Source organism: Squalius cephalus (genome assembly GCF_949319135.1).
Source record: "Squalius cephalus genome assembly, chromosome: 13".
NCBI lineage: Eukaryota > Metazoa > Chordata > Actinopteri > Cypriniformes > Leuciscidae > Squalius > Squalius cephalus.
The window spans coordinates 15,118,780-15,136,617 of record NC_137134.1 but is presented as its reverse complement, the minus strand read 5'-3'; the positions used below and the strand labels follow the sequence as shown (position 1 = coordinate 15,136,617).

General features: G+C 41.3%; 1 protein-coding gene across 3 annotated transcripts; it reads right to left on the bottom strand.

Annotated features, from left to right (window-relative positions):
- Positions 1-14,172: 14,172 nt before the first annotated feature.
- LOC307169373 (beta-1,3-galactosyltransferase 2-like) lies at positions 14,173-17,556 on the bottom strand. Of its 3 annotated transcripts, none has more exons than XM_079889985.1 (3): positions 17,540-17,556; positions 16,080-16,147; positions 14,173-15,849 (listed from the first exon to the last, which is right to left on the bottom strand). In XM_079889985.1, exon 3 carries the CDS (start codon positions 15,828-15,830, stop codon positions 14,856-14,858), a length of 975 nt encoding a protein of 324 aa, XP_079746111.1. In that variant the 5' UTR covers positions 15,831-15,849; positions 16,080-16,147; positions 17,540-17,556; the 3' UTR covers positions 14,173-14,855. The 3 variants fall into 3 exon arrangements, with proteins under 3 accessions (XP_079746111.1, XP_079746110.1, XP_079746112.1); XM_079889984.1 differs by having other exon boundaries at positions 17,324-17,542; XM_079889986.1 differs by lacking the exon at positions 17,540-17,556 and adding an exon at positions 17,324-17,454 and having other exon boundaries at positions 14,173-15,787.
- Positions 17,557-17,838: the final 282 nt, after the last annotated feature.

The window sequence follows — 17,838 nt, the reverse complement described above, 5'->3', positions numbered from 1 at the left end:
TTGCCTGACGGCTGTGACTTTCCGCAATTTTGTATGCTTCAGTCATTCTGTGTGCCCACTGCTCCGCATACCCGTTTGGTGTTGTTTCTTCCTCTTGCTCCACCAGGCCAAAGATCAGATCCACTGGAAGGTGAGGATGCCGTCCATACAACAGGTAAAAGGGAGAATACCCTGTGGACTCGTGCCGTGTACAGTTGTAAGCGTGCACCACTTGAGGTAAGTAATCCTTACATCTCTCCTTTTCCCTGTCTGTTAGTGTCCTCAGCATCTGCAAGAGGGTCCGGTTGAGCCTCTCCACTGGGTTCCCTTGGGGGTGGTACGGGGTAGTGCGGGAGTGACCGATGCCAGCAAGTTGTCTGAGGTTCCGGAACAGTTCGTTTTCGAATTCACGGCCTTGATCGTGATGCAATTTGGCCGGGTATCCAAAACGTGGGATGTAGTCCTGGAACAAGCGTTCTGCTGCAGTCCGCCCTGACTTGTTTTTTGTTGGGTAGGCTTGGGCGAACCTGGTGAAATGGTCCATGACCACTAAGATATACTCATATCCTCCTCGGCTCGGCTCCAAGTGGAGGTAGTCTATACACACCAGCTCCATAGGTGAGTGCGTTGTGATACTGCCCATAGGTGCTCGGACGTGTGCGGTGGGTTTCTTCTGCTTTATGCATGGGCACCTCCTGGTCACGTACCCCTCTATTTCATTCTTCATGTACGGCCAGTAGAATCGATCCCTTGCCAAGCTGAGTACTCTCTCCGTACCCACATGTCCCATCCGGTCGTGGAGGTGCTCGAGGGCCAACTTCTTATACATGTTTGGTAGAACTAGTTGCGTTCTTTCCCTTGCTCTTCGGTAGAGAAGTCCCCGTTCCATATACAGATTTTTCCACTCATACATGAGCTTTCTGCTGGTTCCTGTCATGCTTCGTCTCATTTCCTCAGTTGGTATGACCCCATCGACTTTCCACTGTCTTACTTGTGAAATCACTGGGTCCTCTTTTTGGGCTGTAACCAGCTCTTCCAGTCCAATTGTCGGCAACCAAGTGGTAAATGGCTGTAGTTCCTCTCCCCCCGTAGACAGGTACAATGCAGCGATCCATGCCACATCCTTATCTTCTGATACGCGACTACCCTCCCAGGCTGCTCGTACTACACTGGTAGGCAACTGTTTTGTGCACTCTGACTCAAATGCTTCAATGTCCAGGGGGAGACGGGACAGAGTGTCTGCATCGATGTTAACCCTGCCTGGCCGGTATTTGATGTCAAACCGGAAGTCGGATAGCTCCCCGACCCAGCGATAGCCCACCGCATTCAGCTTTGCTGTGCCCATCACGTACGTCAGTGGGTTGTTGTCAGTGTACACTGTGAAGTGTGAGGCGTAGAATAGATAGTCGCGGAATTTTTCGCATACCGCCCACTTCAAAGCCAGGAACTCGAGTTTTCCGCTGTGTAATCGATAGTTCTTCTCAGCTATCGTCAGTGTCCTGGATCCATACCCGATGACCCTCAACTTTCCCTCCTGTCGCTGGTACAGGATAGCCCCCAAACCCTCTTCCGATGCGTCGGTATGGAGTGTAAAGGGTTGATTGAAGTCTGGATATGCCAGAACTGGTGGTTCCTCAAGCATTTTAATTAGTCTCTCTAGAGTCTGCTGATGGTCTCGGTTCCATTCCACTGGAGTCTTTGAGGGAACTTGTGGCCCTTTAGTTTTTCTTCGGCTGTGTACATCCTGCTCAATCCCTGGCTTTCTCTGCAGCAATTCATACAGGGGTTTTGCGACTCTGGAGAAATCCTGGATGAATGTTCGATAGTAGCTGAGAAACCCCAATAACCTTCGTATATCCCCCACCGTCTGAGGAATCCTGCGTGTGAGAGACCGGACAGCTTCCAGGTCCTTTGGATCTACCCGCACCCCTTCAGCCGACACCAGACGCCCCACGTACCTGACCTCTTTACGGAACAGCTCACATTTTTCAGGTTTTAACTTGACCCCGTGGCGCTGAAGGGCTTTTAACACTCTCCTTAGGCTCTCGACATGTTCCTCAAAGGACTTTGCGTAACACAGGACATCATCTAGGTATGGTATGCAGCACTCATCCCTTAATGAGTCAAGCATCTCCTCCATGCTACGTTGAAAAGCAGCAGGTGCGTTTGACAGGCCGAAAGGGATACGGACCCACTCATACAGCCCCCAAGGTGTAGTGAATGCTGTCATATGTCTGCAACCCTCAGCGATAAAGCCCTGGTGGTACGCCTTACCCTGGTCTAAGATGCTGAACCAGGAATATCCCCCCAGTGTGTCAATTAACTCCTGTATCCTGGGCAACGGGTGTCGGTCAGGTATAGTCTTCTTATTCAGGAGACGGTAGTCCACGCAAAGCCGGAGTTTGCCATCCTTTTTCCGAACACAAACCACTGGAGCGGCGTATGGCGACTTGGACTTGACAATCCATCCTTTAGCCAGGAGATCTTGTATATAGCTTTTTACTTCACTGAACAGGGGTTTTGGTACTGCCGAATACGCCCTCTGAACAGGGATGTCATCCTGGAGGATTATTGACATCTGCAGACTGGGGATACGTCCGATGTCGTCGTCGCCCTTACTGATGGCGCCGGACTCCTCATATAACATCTTCTGTACGACTTCACGTTGGCTCTCACTCAGATGTCCTAAGTCAACAGGAGGATACCACACGGTTGTGTTCATCCCTCCCTCTTGTGTCGCTGCAGTCTGGACCCTCGCCATCTGCCTTGCTCCACTTGTTCGTCCAGAATCAACTATTTCCTCTACCCGCTGCAGTGTTCCGAGGAGCGTACCCTGTTCTAGAGTTACGTCACATCCTGTGTTATTCCCAATGGGTATGGAGACGCATGAATTACGTTGTTTTGGTGCCTCCAAGAGTCCCTCCCCAATATCCAAATGTCTTAAGCGGGCATTATCCTCTTGTGGTTCAAACAAGACTACAGAGTCCATCTGCGCTAGCTTTGGTGAAACTCGACATTGAACCCAGGCGACCTGTCCTGCCGGAATGATGACTCCTCTTTGGCCGACCTTTAAACGGCCACCTTCCTCATCTTCATCTGCTGTCCGTATCACCTTGACTAGGGTCTGTGCCTTCTCGCTAGGAACATTAATGGCTCCAGCTAGTAGCGTGGCAAGTGTTGGCATGAGTCGTTCAGGCTGTCCCTGAATCAGTTCCTCTACAACATTGAAGCCCAGAAGTGGTCTCTCAATCGGCATCTTGCTCACTAGGAATGGGACATTGATGGACAGGTTGGGGTCCTCATTTCCTAGCAAGTTAACTGTAATGATTGTCCATCCGTCGAATGGAATTGGATTCCCATTCACAGCATAGACCTCCAAGTCATTTTCACATCCCAGTAAGTCTCGCAGTGGCCTCACCTCAATATTGGGTAGGTATTTATCCTTCCACATGCGATCCACTATGCTGACCTGTGCACCTGTATCAAGTAGTGCTCTCACAGTGAGTCCATTTAAGTTGCACTGGGTTAATGCTTTGCTTCCAATTAGCTTAATTATTGTGTCATTCTTTTTCTGGCAGGGATCCAGAACATTGTCTCCTGGGCTCCTATACACCACTTTTGTGTCTGTCGATTTGTCTTTTTGTCTCTGATTGGTGTGTCCGGGCCTGCTCAGCTCTGAGCAGGTTGCATAAGTGTGGGACATTCGCTCCGCGGTCACTGGTTGCCCCTCTGCAGTGGCCGGTTCTCGTTTCCCTGCCGCGGAGGTCGTCTCGAACACCCAGCTGCCCGGTGCCCTTCCTCACCACAAATGAAGCAATGTGGACAGTCCTGTCGCCCTTCTCTTGTACACTGTGGACAACAACGTGACCGGCTCACTCTGTGGGAGACTGGATGACTGGTGCAGCAGTGGCAGCCCCTCTCGTCCCGTGCTGCCATGGAGTGTTGTAGTGTATCGACCATGTTGGTTAGAGCGTCGATCCTTGCAGTCAGTTGTTTGATTGGGTCGTTCTGGCTTTTCTTTACAGCAGCCTCTGTCCTTCCTCCCACATCACTGTCAGGCTCACTATGGACTTGGGCACTACTCGCTGTGGACTGTTTTGTTCTGGTTGGTGGCCCCAACCGTCGCAGCCTCTCATTTTCGTCGCTTGTGACCTTCATTACATGTCGGAGGATGGCATCATCAGTCACGTTACTGTCAGCAAGCAGCGGCTTCAGTTCGCTGCGAATGTCTTTACATCGGTGACTCAGGCCCTGGTACACTGTATGTAAAAAAACGTCCTGCACGGTGGTTGCATTATACTTTCTCTCTGAATCAGCTTGTCTTGCTGCGAAAAGTATCTTCTGTTTCAACCCCATTACTCTGTACAGGAATTGCTGAGGGGTTTCATGCTCACTCTGTTTGGTGCACATTAGTTCTTGGAACAGCTCTGTGCTATTTCGATCCCCCAAGTGGGATTGTAAGAAACCTTTTAATTCAGCTACAGTCATATCGTCCTTGTTCATCAGCATATCTTTAAAAATGCCTGGCTTGATAATTCGCAGCACCCCTCTGACAATGTCGGCATTGCTGAAGTTCTCTTTCAGACCGCAGTCTATTTGCCTGCACACGTTGTTGTACGTTATGTCTGACGAGTGGTCCCCAATCTGACCTCCGTGTATTTTAAACTCACGGGGCTGAATATACTGTAACCCCGTAGGAAAAGCAAAATCATGAGCTACATGTTTGGGTCGCTCAGTACGATTTACATGTGCTGTAGTGGTGTTCCCCTGCGCTACAGTGTGAGTCAAGTCAGTGTTCTGGGTAAGTGTCATGTACTGGCGGATTTTTCTACTTATATCTTCATATTCTGCAAGCATTTTATGTATGTTTGTGTTTGTTTCAGATTCAGCCTCCTTAACACCCCCTGAGTCGGATGCCACATGAGGTGGAGTCATGCAAGTGTCATCAGTGGTGGATGGATGTAACACATGTGCAAAGTGAGTGTTTATATCAACATCAGATGTAGATACATCAGCGCCAATCTGTTTTGCTGATTTTACAGTATCTTGCAATGTCAACAGTTCGCTCATCCCTTGGTCCTCAGCCTCAAGCAAAGGTTCACTGGACATGTAATCGTCAATATACTTGAAACAAACCTCACTATCCTCCAGATCCAGTTCACTTGTGTGGTGTCCAGGTACTGGCCCGATACCCTTGGCAATGCGGAACAGTTCGTCAGCAGGTAAAGTGATTAAATCTCTCTTTACGTCCCACACCAGCTGTTTCCTTGCACGACCCGCCATTATGTCGCTTTGTCGGCACTCCCGTTGTAGCCTCAACCTCAAGATGACGACAGCCACCAGCAGATCGCCTGGCACACGCCTTGTCGCCTCGTTGTCCGTGGATGTAGCAGCCGCCGGCCTCTAGCCCCAACGCCGCCTGGTCCCACGGTCCTGGAAATCTTTAGATCCGCCTCCTAGCGTCGCATGGAGTGGATCCCGGACGAGCCCCCAAGAATCTGTTGCAGGCCCCGCCTCCGGAGACCCAGCAGACAAATTACTGAAAATACAGGAAAAGAAGAAGAGAGTCGGGAATCGCGTCTGTTCTCTGCCAGCTCCTCTGTATAGTATGAGCGGAGGCTGCAGAGGTAGCCCATAAGCGCAATCCCGTGTCAAAATAAAAGTCTCTGTTCTAAGTGTCCGTGCAAAATGTAAATAAAAAAAAAGTCCTTCATGAATGTCCATATGAAAAGGTATAGAAGGGAAATATTAATATATACATATAATCATATTGTGTACTCATTTTTCATGGGTACCACAATAGCAAAGCACAAATAAGAAATTGAACAGTATATAAAAGTATTAGAAAAATAACATTTTAGTATTATAATGGGATTGAAGAAACTGTACAAACATAAACAGCTTGTACTCCTACACAGGGTTGCCAGGTGCCAGCAAGGTTTTCCAGCCCAAAACCTCGTCAAAAACCGCCCAAAAAAACGCCCAATTTTTTGTGTGGCTTGTTTCTCGTTTAAACACATTAAAATCATTAACAAGCTTTAAAATAACCCATTTTTCGACTTAGCCTATCCAATTTTAGAAACAATATTCAATCAAATGAACGCAAAAGTAGGCTATTGACCTCAATCAGACTATTCTACTAAACTATAAGCTTATGTTACGGAAAATAATGCGATCAACTTATCGATGAGTCTCTTTATTGTCAATAAAAGTCACTTGGAAAAAAAGCATTCAGTAACATAAAAACAGTGGATATATGGACATAAAAAATAACCCACTTTAACATTTCAGTTATTTCAAATGGCAACATAAAAAACATGCATATTAGGGCTTGGAGAAAAAAAACGATTTTTTTTTTTGTGATTTTAAAATCGATTTTTTTTTATTACAGATATTAATTCAAATTAAATTGCTTTTTTTTTTTTTTTTTGCCCTTGCTTATAGATGAGGTTGACCGAAGTTATAGCCACTTTCGTTTCAACAGAGGATGAAATGTGTCGTTACAGAGCTGCACCATTCTTTAAAAGTCTGTGATCTCGATTCAAACACTCACGCGTTCTTCTTCCATTTCGTCTGTCTATTAAACCTTTGACAAAATCATATCGCAACATTCAAATCTGTGTTGGCGTGCGTGCGTCACTTTAAGGTAGTGGGAGGGAGTGTTGTGAGGTTAGGGGGCACATCAGCCAGGGGTGCGTTTCCCGAAAGCATCGTTGGCCAACTATGGTCGCAAGTTCATCACAATGTCCATTGAACTCTATTGGTAACGAGGGAACTTGCGACCATAGTTGGCTAACGATGCTTTCGGGAAACGCACCCCAGAGTTGTAGTGTGTGTGTGTGCGTGTGTGAGTGAGTGAGACTGCTGCCTGCTGAACATTGGGTCGCAGGAATAAGGATCTGAAGTGCCGGTGTTTCGGGAACAAAAACCCGCCGAACTGATCCGAAACCAGCCCAACTTTTATCCACCCGCCCAAACCCATTTTTGCCCGCAAAATAGATTGCAAAACCGCCCAATTGGGCGGTAAACCGCCCAATCTGGCAACCCTGCTCCTACATAAGCATCAGTAGCCACGAGTCGCATTGGTGTGACGTCAACTCCCCTCTTCGATTGATTGGCTAGAGGAGTAGCTGTCAATCTAGAACTAGTGGACCAATGGTGACTCTTAAGCCCGCCCTAATTTACATGAAACTCGAACTGCAACATTTGGGAAAGCAAGCGCAGAACATAGAAAGAAGAGCGAAGAGAAAAACAGCACAAGCGTACAAAAGAGTCAAATATGAGCAGAAAATGCAAGAAAGCACAAAGTACACCAAGGAAAACATACTTTTTAAGAAAGCATGACCATAAGTTTAAGTTTTGTGCAAAATAACTTTTAATGTGCTTAAAGTTTTTATTCATGCTTGTTATTTCTTGATTCACGCTTATTATATTTTGATCCGTAACCACGTTGTTTGCTATTCTGATCATTTTGCATTTTTTTTTTTCAGTTTGTGCAATATATTTTTACATGTGTTTTTAAATTTTTGATTCACGCTTATTATTTTTTTATACGTGACCGCTATATATTTGGCGGGAATTTGAGCCCATAGGTGCGGTGAGGTGAAGCTGGTGGTTAGCAGTGGATGTAGGGGATATGCCTGCCAGACAAGTGTTGTAATATTCCAGTATGATGTAATCTGCATCAGGCTGCTGGTGTTCTAACAAGCCATGTTCCTCTGGCACACCATTGCACACAAAACGAATTATAACGGACAAATTTTCAGTGTTGCACTGCGATCCCTTGTGCCATCATTTTTTTAAACAGAATGCAGCTGAATCAGCAGTGTCATATTTCTGTTTTATTTATTTTTTTCAGAACCTGCGGGGCTTTTTGCCAAGTTGTTTAAATACACGTTGGAAAAAGATACCTGGCTGACATTACATCAGGTATCCACAAAATGCAAAGTAGCCTACACTTCCAAAACCATCCAGAAAGAAGTGAAATTTTGGCATCCATAATCTTACTCACTATCACATGTTTCACAATCCCCGCGTAGTGGAAGCTCATTGACTGCTAAAAACTTCACAACACCTGCCATGCTTTTTATGTAATAGCGATTCTTTTCTATCTGTTGGGGGCCGAGCAAACATGCTACGGCGGCAAAACGAGGTCGATGCTTGTAAATGAGCTTGGCTGCACGCATGTTTTTGAAGACCGCGATCACGTACAATGCTGCTTTCCAGTTTCGAAAACCTGTCGAAACGAACGTGTCATTTTCAGAGAAAGCAACACCGAACACTCGACACGGAAAACAAAAGCATGCATCGATCTACAGAATATTCAAGCGTAGGCTACGTACAGCCGTGACTGATACCATAAGGTAACCTAACTCATAATTATGTTTCCTCATAAATATTCAATGAATTATGTAAACCTAAAACATAAATTTTGTTATCCTAAGAAATTATCTTCTGTATATTCTTCTTTCTCTTTTCTGCATTTCACCTTCTTCTGTAGCTTCTTTACTTTTATTAAACATGGCATTTTCTGCAAATAAAATTAATAATAAAGAAACTGCTGAATCTTTTTCTTTCTTTTTTTTTGTCTTTTTTTAAATGTTATTGTTTTTGCTCCAAATTATAGAGAAGAGTGTCATCGAGTATTGATAAGTAGTGATAAAATTAACATACACCCACAGACGTTGCCACAACGCAAATGTGTTTGCTGGCTGCGTTTACATGGACACTTATAATCGGATTGACGGCTCAATCGGACTAAAAAACCTTCATAAACCTTAATCGATCCGAATGAAATTTCGATCGGATTGAAAGGGGTGGTTTATCCCTTTTGTAATCCGATCGAGAGAACATGTAAACACTTGATCGGATTGAAACCATAGACTTAAAAAATATGGACGTCATACCGTCCATACGGTAATCTCTGTACTGTGCGACAGAGAGTCGCGTGGTTATGACGCAATTGTTAGCCTATTTTTACAAAAACTGCTTCTACGGGGCCATAACAAGCTACTGGTAATGGAGCATTTTATACATGGTCGTGTTTCTTTAGAAATAAATAATGGACAAATAGAGTCTTTAAACGCCTCAGATGTAAAGTTATTCGCTGTTAAAGTGACGCCAAAATGAATGGGAGTCAATGGAATGCTAACAGCAGGTGAAGTTCTGCTACAAGATGGTGGCACGCGACCGGCTTCAACTTCCGGTCGACTTCCTTCCCGCTTGATTGAAACCCGAAACTGAAAGGACTGCGCATGTGCAATGACGTTAAATAGCGTAATGACGTATGACGCGCGGAACGAGCTGTTCTTCCTGTTGAATTCGCTCCGTGCACGACGACCGTTGACGTTCGAACTTGAGTGTGCGCGCCAGTACTTCCGGTGATCTGACAGCGAGAGCGAGAGACAACAGCGACCGAGTTCCATTACCACTGAGATATTTTTTCACAATGAGTGTTTTTAGGATTCAAGAGAGGCGACTTGCCTTTCAGAGAGGGTGACAGCCGCGGCACTTCATCGCTGTGTGCCGTTATGTACCATTTAGTCACGTTACAACAGAGAAGTCAGCTTTCATGCATTCCCCGTTGTCGCTGCGGTACGGGCTGAGTGGATGCAGAAGATCCGGAGGGATGACTTCAACCCGACCAAATTTTTAAATGCATATAATTTTCAGTGTATTTCACCTGTGCGTTTCTATGCTTTCTATTACTGCATTTATTTTGTGCAAGTGAGATGAGTAAAGATCATAAATCATTATCTGTCTGGTGTTCATAAGCAGCACAGTATTTTACTACGTGTAAAATATACACAAACTTACCTATATTCAAGGTACCTACTGTTAAAAATGTAAAATATTTGCTGATAATATTGATCGAGCAATTGATGTAAGTAAAAATATATGCGCAGAATTGAGAAAATAGATAGCACCGACTATTTGATGTGCATTATACATCTGGAAGACGTATTTTTAAGAGTGTTTGCTCATCTGCAATACGTCTATAGGACGTTTCCTGTCAGATGTCAAATAGACGTTTATAGAAGATGTCAGTTTAACATACATTCTAAATCATTACATCTTAAAGACATCTTCTAAATGTCTATTTGACATCTGACAGGAAACGTCCTATGTATTGCAGATGAGCAAACACTCTGAAAAATACGTCTTCCAGATGTAAAATGCACATCAAATAGTCGGTGCTATCTGGGGAGATAAACATAGCCTATCTCAGGGCAAACGTGAATGCTCACTACATTTTAAGCAAACAACTCTAATCGTAGTTATTTACAGTAGGCATAATTGTCATTGCATATGTGTACCATAGACGATGTGTACGCAGCATTAATCAAATACATTGTTCGTGATCAGTTGTATTTCATTCATTCATCTGACTATGCATCCATGCATTTAATTGCCATAGGCCTAACTGTTGTCGTGTGTTAGCATGGTGGGCATTGTAGGCTTCACTACAATGAAAGAAGTGAATGTGCGTCGTCCATCTTTTTTACAGTCTATGCTTGTGCCATGCTGTTGTATGAGGGTAAAAGAGTAGCAAAAAAAAGCAAAAAGAGTAGCAAGAATTTGAGAACTTGTACAATAAATATTCGTACTTGTACATGGACATTTACACTCACAGCTCCAATGTGAAAACCTGTAAAATAAAAATATGAAGTTGAATGTTGAAATTTCCACTCGCAGACAAGTCACAAACCTGTAGGCTATTCTGAATTTGAAGACAAGTAGTCACAAATGTGTAAAATGCAAATCAACATTGTCAACTGTTTGTCTGAAATGCACAGTCGGGTAGGCTATCGATGACCTATAGAGCTGGTAAGTCCCGCCCATCCGTAAAACCCCAAGTGGACCTATTAAAAATTCACAGACAACATATGTTCACATTCATGGCACAATTCAAACGGGACCAGAAAATAATTATTTTCTCCCATTCACTTGCATTGACGATTTTTCAACCTAGAGGTCCAGTGGGGTTAGCGGAAGGGGCTGGACTTACCAGCTCTATACAGTAATTTATGAGTCCCAGGAAACTTTGAAGTCTTTGATGCTTTGAACCCTGTATGTAGCCTACATGGTATGGAATTCATCATAGTAGGCGCGTTGAGGACGACTGGCACAAGTGGGACAATTAATTGGTTAATGGCACGCAGGTCTTGTGTGAGTCATCAGCTACACAGCAAATTTCTGAGTGATAAAAAACCTAGTGTTGGGCAGCTAGTGATAAAATCTGGTGTTAATTTACAAAAAATGATATGCTTTATCACTTGTTTAGTGATATCAGAGAATGTCTAATAGTAAGAGAATCGGCACTCTCTGCTTACTTCCGGTTTCTGGACTGCTGCAGTAACACGTCTCTGTCCATGCGGGGGCGCTCGCAGGCGAGTGCGGAATGAATGGAGGTCTATGGCGAAATACCCATCAAAATCCACTTTTCTCAGGATATAATTTTTTGTCTAGTAATTTGAATGTTGTATTCGAAAGGAGATGCAAAGAAATTACACATTGCTGGGTGTTAGATTTTTTAGAGTCACTTAGTTGCTTTAAAAATTAGCCACTTTTTTATCACGAGTACGAATACGAATTGGTCGTGAGATAGCGTAGTTCTTGTGTGTGGGTATTAAACAGAATCTGTAGTAAAACACAAAGTGACCTAGTGATTATATTGAGTCTGTTAGTTAGCTTTTTCCTATGGAGGACAAGCACACTGCATAAACCAATGCCTGTGCCCACACTGTAATGTTGTCATATGCATTTGGTGACAAATTAAATTCTTATTAGTTTTCTGTTTGAATTTGTATCTTATGTATTTTTATCTTTCTGTGTCATTTTTGTTTGTATAAAATGTCATTCAAGTTTGCTTAACTTTTACAGGTTGGACAGTAAAGGCAAGAACACAATACATGGACACTAGAAAATAATGTAAAACTCAAAGAGCCATGCTTTTTGGAGTTTGTCACTGAAGGTAAGTCTGTAAATGAAGCTATATTATACATTAAATGCACAAAGTACTTTGATGTCTTAATGATAAATAATTTTTGGGGGTAGTAATGAAGTTATTGTTTTACAGCAAAAAAAGCATTTGCCATTCTAGAACAGACACCTGTTAAGGTAACGGATGACACCTCTACAGAAGTGGACGTGAATGTATTTCCTGAACTTGTTGCTGAAAGGGGCATGTGCTTTAGTTTACATATTAATGATGGTAATTATGTTTATACTTTTCTGGTCTTATTTTAAAATTGTGGTGATGCTTACATTTTTGCTAGTAATATTTGTATATACTGTATACAGATTCCACTTCTGCACATGAGTTGTCCCCTCTTCTGACTGAGGGGAACTCTGTCAGCAAGTCTTCAACCTTTACTGAATGCAATGAAGGCAACAAAACGTCTGCATTCCCTTCCAAAAGACCCAGGTTGGATGATTCCAAGCTTGCAAAAGAGGTTGGAAAGACAAGGGATCTAACCCAGTTTAAAGAAAATGTTCTCCAGTTTATCAAAAAATGCTGTTCTATAGACAATGTGTACATTTTGGTGTTGTCTGTTTAGACCATTGAAGACATCCTAAAGTGCAAACCTGGTGGTGTAGAAGTGATGCAGCACTATAGTGCCATATGCTTTAACAACTGGATTAATTGGTGTGTTATAGGGTGAGTGTGTTGGCACGACCCAAGGTTATTTTCGTAAACGAAAACAAACTAAGACTAAAACTATTGGTCAAAAAACATTTTTGTAAACTGAAATAAAATACGAATTTCAACAAAAATTAAAAACTAAAACTAAACGAAACTAACAACACTTACTGAAAAAACTAACTGAAATAAAATAATAATTAGCAAAAATAAATAATCGTTTTTGTAATTAATAAGCTCTCATGCTGTAGCCTACAGGAAAATCACTTTTTTCCATTCCACTACCTTACTTTATTTTTCAATGTATGACCGTTGCGCTCGAGTCTCGCGTCTTTTGCATCGTTTCGCGCATGACACAATGTTCTAAAAACGCGGCGCACTCAAGTTAAAATAAGTTAAACTTTTTCCGTTTTTCAAAGCAAAACCGCTTTCTGTGTGAACCAGCCCTAAGAAGCAGAAATAGCCAATTAAATATTTCTATCATGACTAGACTTATGCAAATACGGCTGTATGTTAATTCCAGGTAAGATAACTTCCATCTGAAACTAAACCACACATGTTAGACTAGATACCACACTGAGCAGAAAACGGAAAAAACTAATTACATGTCTAGCCCAGATATAGACATAGGCTACATTTGTCAGAGAAGTAGGCCTATACTATATGGAATGCCAAAGCTGACTTAATTATAAGTAAATAGCCTAAATACATAAATAAATATACGAAGAAATGTAAAAAATCAAAAATACATAAATACATATACAAAGAAATGTAAAAAAGTACAAATAAATGAGTATTTATACTTTTATTTCTTTATTTATGTATAATTGTATTTTTTCACACATTTATTTATTTTTTTATTTATACATTTCCACATTTATTTATTTCCACTTTTATTTATTTCCACATTTATTTATGTAGGCTATATATGTTTTTATGTCTACATTTATTTATTTTCACATTTATTTTTTTCTATATTTATTTATTTCCACATTTATTTATTTCTACATTTATTTATTTCTACATTTCTTTGTCCGTATGCTAATGAGGGGGGCGTGTTTTACCTCAGACATCAGCAATCGAGCTCAGAGTGGCAGTGCTGAAGCTTTGAGGCCACAGTGACACCTTGTGGTGTGACCAAACGAAATGCAAGAGGTGTGCGGACAATTTCACATTTTAAGTCATGTAATATCACCCTAACTGTATGTAGGGTAGGCTATATAGGGTTAACACACATAGCACACCTATTTAATAAGGTTTGGGGGAAAAACGACCCTGGAAATCAGTTTATAGGGGAAATATCACCACGACCAGAAGTCAACTTCTCAACCTCTTCTGTGGTATAGCGCTTCTGTGGTGGCAGATGAATTTGGCAGATGAAAGTATGGTTATATAAATGCTGTGGGAGTGTCCATGTAGGTTAATATGACCAATGACTTGAATGATATTTAAATGGGCAGGCTATTCAGAAAGAAAATGATTATATCATGCTAGTTAACACTTCATATTTAAAGTCACCATGCCAAAAATGTATAATTTTTTATGGAATATTGCAGTTTATAATAAATTATTTATCTGCGCAATTTTTTTATTTTTTATTAATGTGCCCTCATATTCTTGATATAAAATAACTTCCCCTCTCTCTTGCAGCATCATCTATTCTCTGATGATGTGTTTACTGGCAGAAGGACGGGACAACCTGTCACTCACATGAGATCCACCAATAGTAAACCACAACAATCCAATGTGAACAATGATCAGACAATTAACCAATGACAAGACAAATGGCAGAATCACATGACAAAACACAGAAACATGACAATGATAAGAAAACCCAAACCGTGACAAAATGGATGTATTAAGAGTAATATCTGCATATTGTTTTCATGTCAGTTCTCAAACAAAACTGTAAATCATCAGAGTAAATAAGCAAGTTATAAATAATTTTAAAAAATATGTTTTTACATGTAACACTTGTTTAATTGTTCCTGAGGATATGTTCATAATACAAATGGTTTCACTTGATAAAAACAAATAAAATGCTCTCTCTCTCTCTCTCTCTCTCTCTCTCTCTCTCTCTCTCTCTCTCTCTCTCACACACACACACACACACACACACACACACACACACTTTACTTTTGTAAACTGATGTAAAGTGAACCAGTACACCAACGTAACGTTTTTTTCTTGCGGTCAGAAACATAATATGAGGAATATTCGGGATGTTTCCACCTCAGCATGGTTGGCTGGATGAATAAATATCTGTCCAATAAGAAGTCATCTGATTTGTGTTTTCTGTAAGTATTGCTATTAGTCTAGAATAGTAACAGCGATTGTACTGCAGTAGTCTCACCTCAAACAGTTCGATGTTTGGCGGTTTGGTGGGGACGATACCTAAACGCTCCAAACACATTCCAAGATATGCATCCTCAATATATATGGGCTTAACTTCCCTTGCTCCCAGTAGAATCTTTTGTGGGAGGTCCATAGAAATGATGTAACACATGCCCAGAGGATATGGAGGATATGTGTCCCTGGAGTACACGTCGTAGGGGAGAAAAAACCTGTTGGACGGGTCTCGTATTACAGTGCTGCTATCCCACACTAACCCGGTCATATAGTTGCGTTGTACTGCGTTCAGACTCACAAGCATATTTATTAGGTTGTTCATGTTTAGGAGCACGTCGGCGTCCACTTTCACCGCGTAGGACGCCTGTTGACAATTTTCACTGAGCCATTCCAGCATCACCATGGTTTTAATGGTCAGATTCCTGTAGGAATCCTGGAAGTTGCTCTGTAGAAGGTCTTTGTATTGTTGGCTCTCATTCCGGAGTTTCTCCTGCAACATCTCTTCATCGTTTCCACTGTGTACGCCTATAAGAAACAGAACCAGCACCACTTTGTCCCCAAAAACCTTTTGTTTACCCCACGTCTTCCTGATGCCATTGCGTGCATCAACGTCCCCAGGGGGCACGGGGACAATTGCCACCAAGTAGGGCTTTTGTTGTTCACATATATCTGGCTGGTCAATGATGAATTCGTATTTTCTGGGGTAAGCAACATAGTAAATCCCTGATACTTCCTGAAAATTGGTTGGTCCTTCTGTCCTTTGCAACCACTTTTTTGTCAAAGGGATATAAGTGAGATAGAGCAGTAAAGATGTTCCTGAAACCAGGAGACAAAACAGTAACCCCTTCTTTAAGGACATCTTTGTGAACGAGGCACAACTGAAAGAGCACAAAAAGAGGCTAGGTCAATGACAACTTTTACATTTAATGAAAGAAAAGTTACATTTAATGACTCGGAAATGGCGTAACCATCAAGTAAAAAGAACTAAATTATTTGCATGTTGCACTTGAATGTGTTGGAAATATTATTTTATTGTATTCTTTGATGCCATTACGTTTTGGGGAAGTACCACATGATGTTATCTGATTATTTTAAGAAACTAACTGACCTTTTCACACAGTCATGAGGGTCTGCAGGGCTCACACCATTGTCACGTTGCCGAACCTTTATCTTTATCTGAAGATAGACATGAGACTGTCAGGTGTTAAACAGTAAACTTACCCCTGCATTTGAGATGATGGCTGAAATCCAATGCCTCTCATTAAAAACCCAAGGTATTGAGTTTGACGACATATAGACCTTATTCACAGCAGAGCCATCTTTGATTTTTAACAGGAATGAAAATGAGGCTATGAGGGATAGACAGACATACATCTCTTCAGTGGGTTGCACTGTTATTTAATGTGTTTTTGGATTGTTCTGCTGACGAAACACTGCAAAACTATATTTCCAAGAAATTTCAGAAGACAAAAAACTCCAGACAATATGAGCTGAAAATGATAAGTGATATAGGAGATTTATACAGCTTTTTACAGCGGATGCCATTGAAAACATGGTAAGTTTATCCCTCACAGCCTTGCTTTCATACCTAAACGTTCTAAACCGTCTAGGGTGAATACAGGTAAAGTGGGACATTTTCTCACACAGTAATTTGTCTTTGTTTCGTGTTAAAATATGTTCCAAATGACTTCCTCATACTAAACCATTTTAAGTAGCTAAAGATCTTGACAACAATATACAGGTTCCTCTTTATTTGTATAAAAACTTGTTCATATTTGTATATTTTCCAAGCATTTCATGCAATAAACTAACCTTTATTGTCAAAGTGGAACACCTAGTTCTTTTAAATATTAATTGTATTGATGTTTTACAAATAAACAATGTATTTGGAAGAACAAATACAGCACACAAAAAGTCGATACTTTATTAAATAGGCTATCTTCATTTATCGTTTAAGACTGATTTAACATCTTCCCTAATTGCTGGCCCTGACCTTTTGTCTTCATTTCCTGGATTCTGAAATGGTTTATTATTTTATCAGGCAGTAGCCTACAATAAGCTCATTTTAAGAGCAAATTACACATTACACATGAACTTAATAATGTAGACTTACCGAGAACTAAAAGTTTTTTCGTATTTAGACCAAAATTATGACCTACAATTTCCACAAAAAAAACAAAAAACAAACAAATCGCCATTCCCCTTACAATCTCACATATTAATTCAAAGCGCAAGCCCGCTACTTAAACCAAACCACATATTTCTTCCTTATAATGCGCACTGTAAAGTACGGCAAAAAGCTGTAATGTGAATTAAACTCTCGAAATGAGGAAAATAAATATATCTGCTTACATCAGTCCGCGGTTTACAGCAGCAACACCTGGTGAACAGCTCTGAAACGCGTTAATACCTGATGGCTGCGTTTTACTCCGGCCGTTTCGACAGCCAACGGCACAAAAACAGAAATATTCGATAAAGTATGCCAGTCGATTGTTATGGCAGCAAACAGGATCCTGTTTAAGACAAAACAACAAGTGTGCCCTCACCCCTATAGTCACACCCGCTCACCTTAGGCTATTTTGCTCCTTCATTTATTGTCAAAGTAGGACACCTGACTACTAGATCTTTTAAATACATAATTTAATTGTAAAAGCGAATTTTTAAGTTAAAAATGTAACTCTTTAAGTTAATATGGGATATGCTTCGATCACTTCGATGCCTTTAAAAAAAATTATTAGGCCTAATTACATTTTTAGCCTACATTTAATTTAACTCTTTTTTTTCTTGACATTTGTTGCACACAAATAATACAAATAAATAAATAAATAACAATAATAATAATAATAATAATTAAAAACTGAAGTATG

Bases quoted from the DNA above. Each gene is read 5' to 3' on its own strand.
- LOC307169373 (XM_079889985.1), bottom strand. From the start codon at position 15,830: ATGTCCTTAAAGAAGGGGTTACTGTTTTGTCTCCTGGTTTCAGGAACA.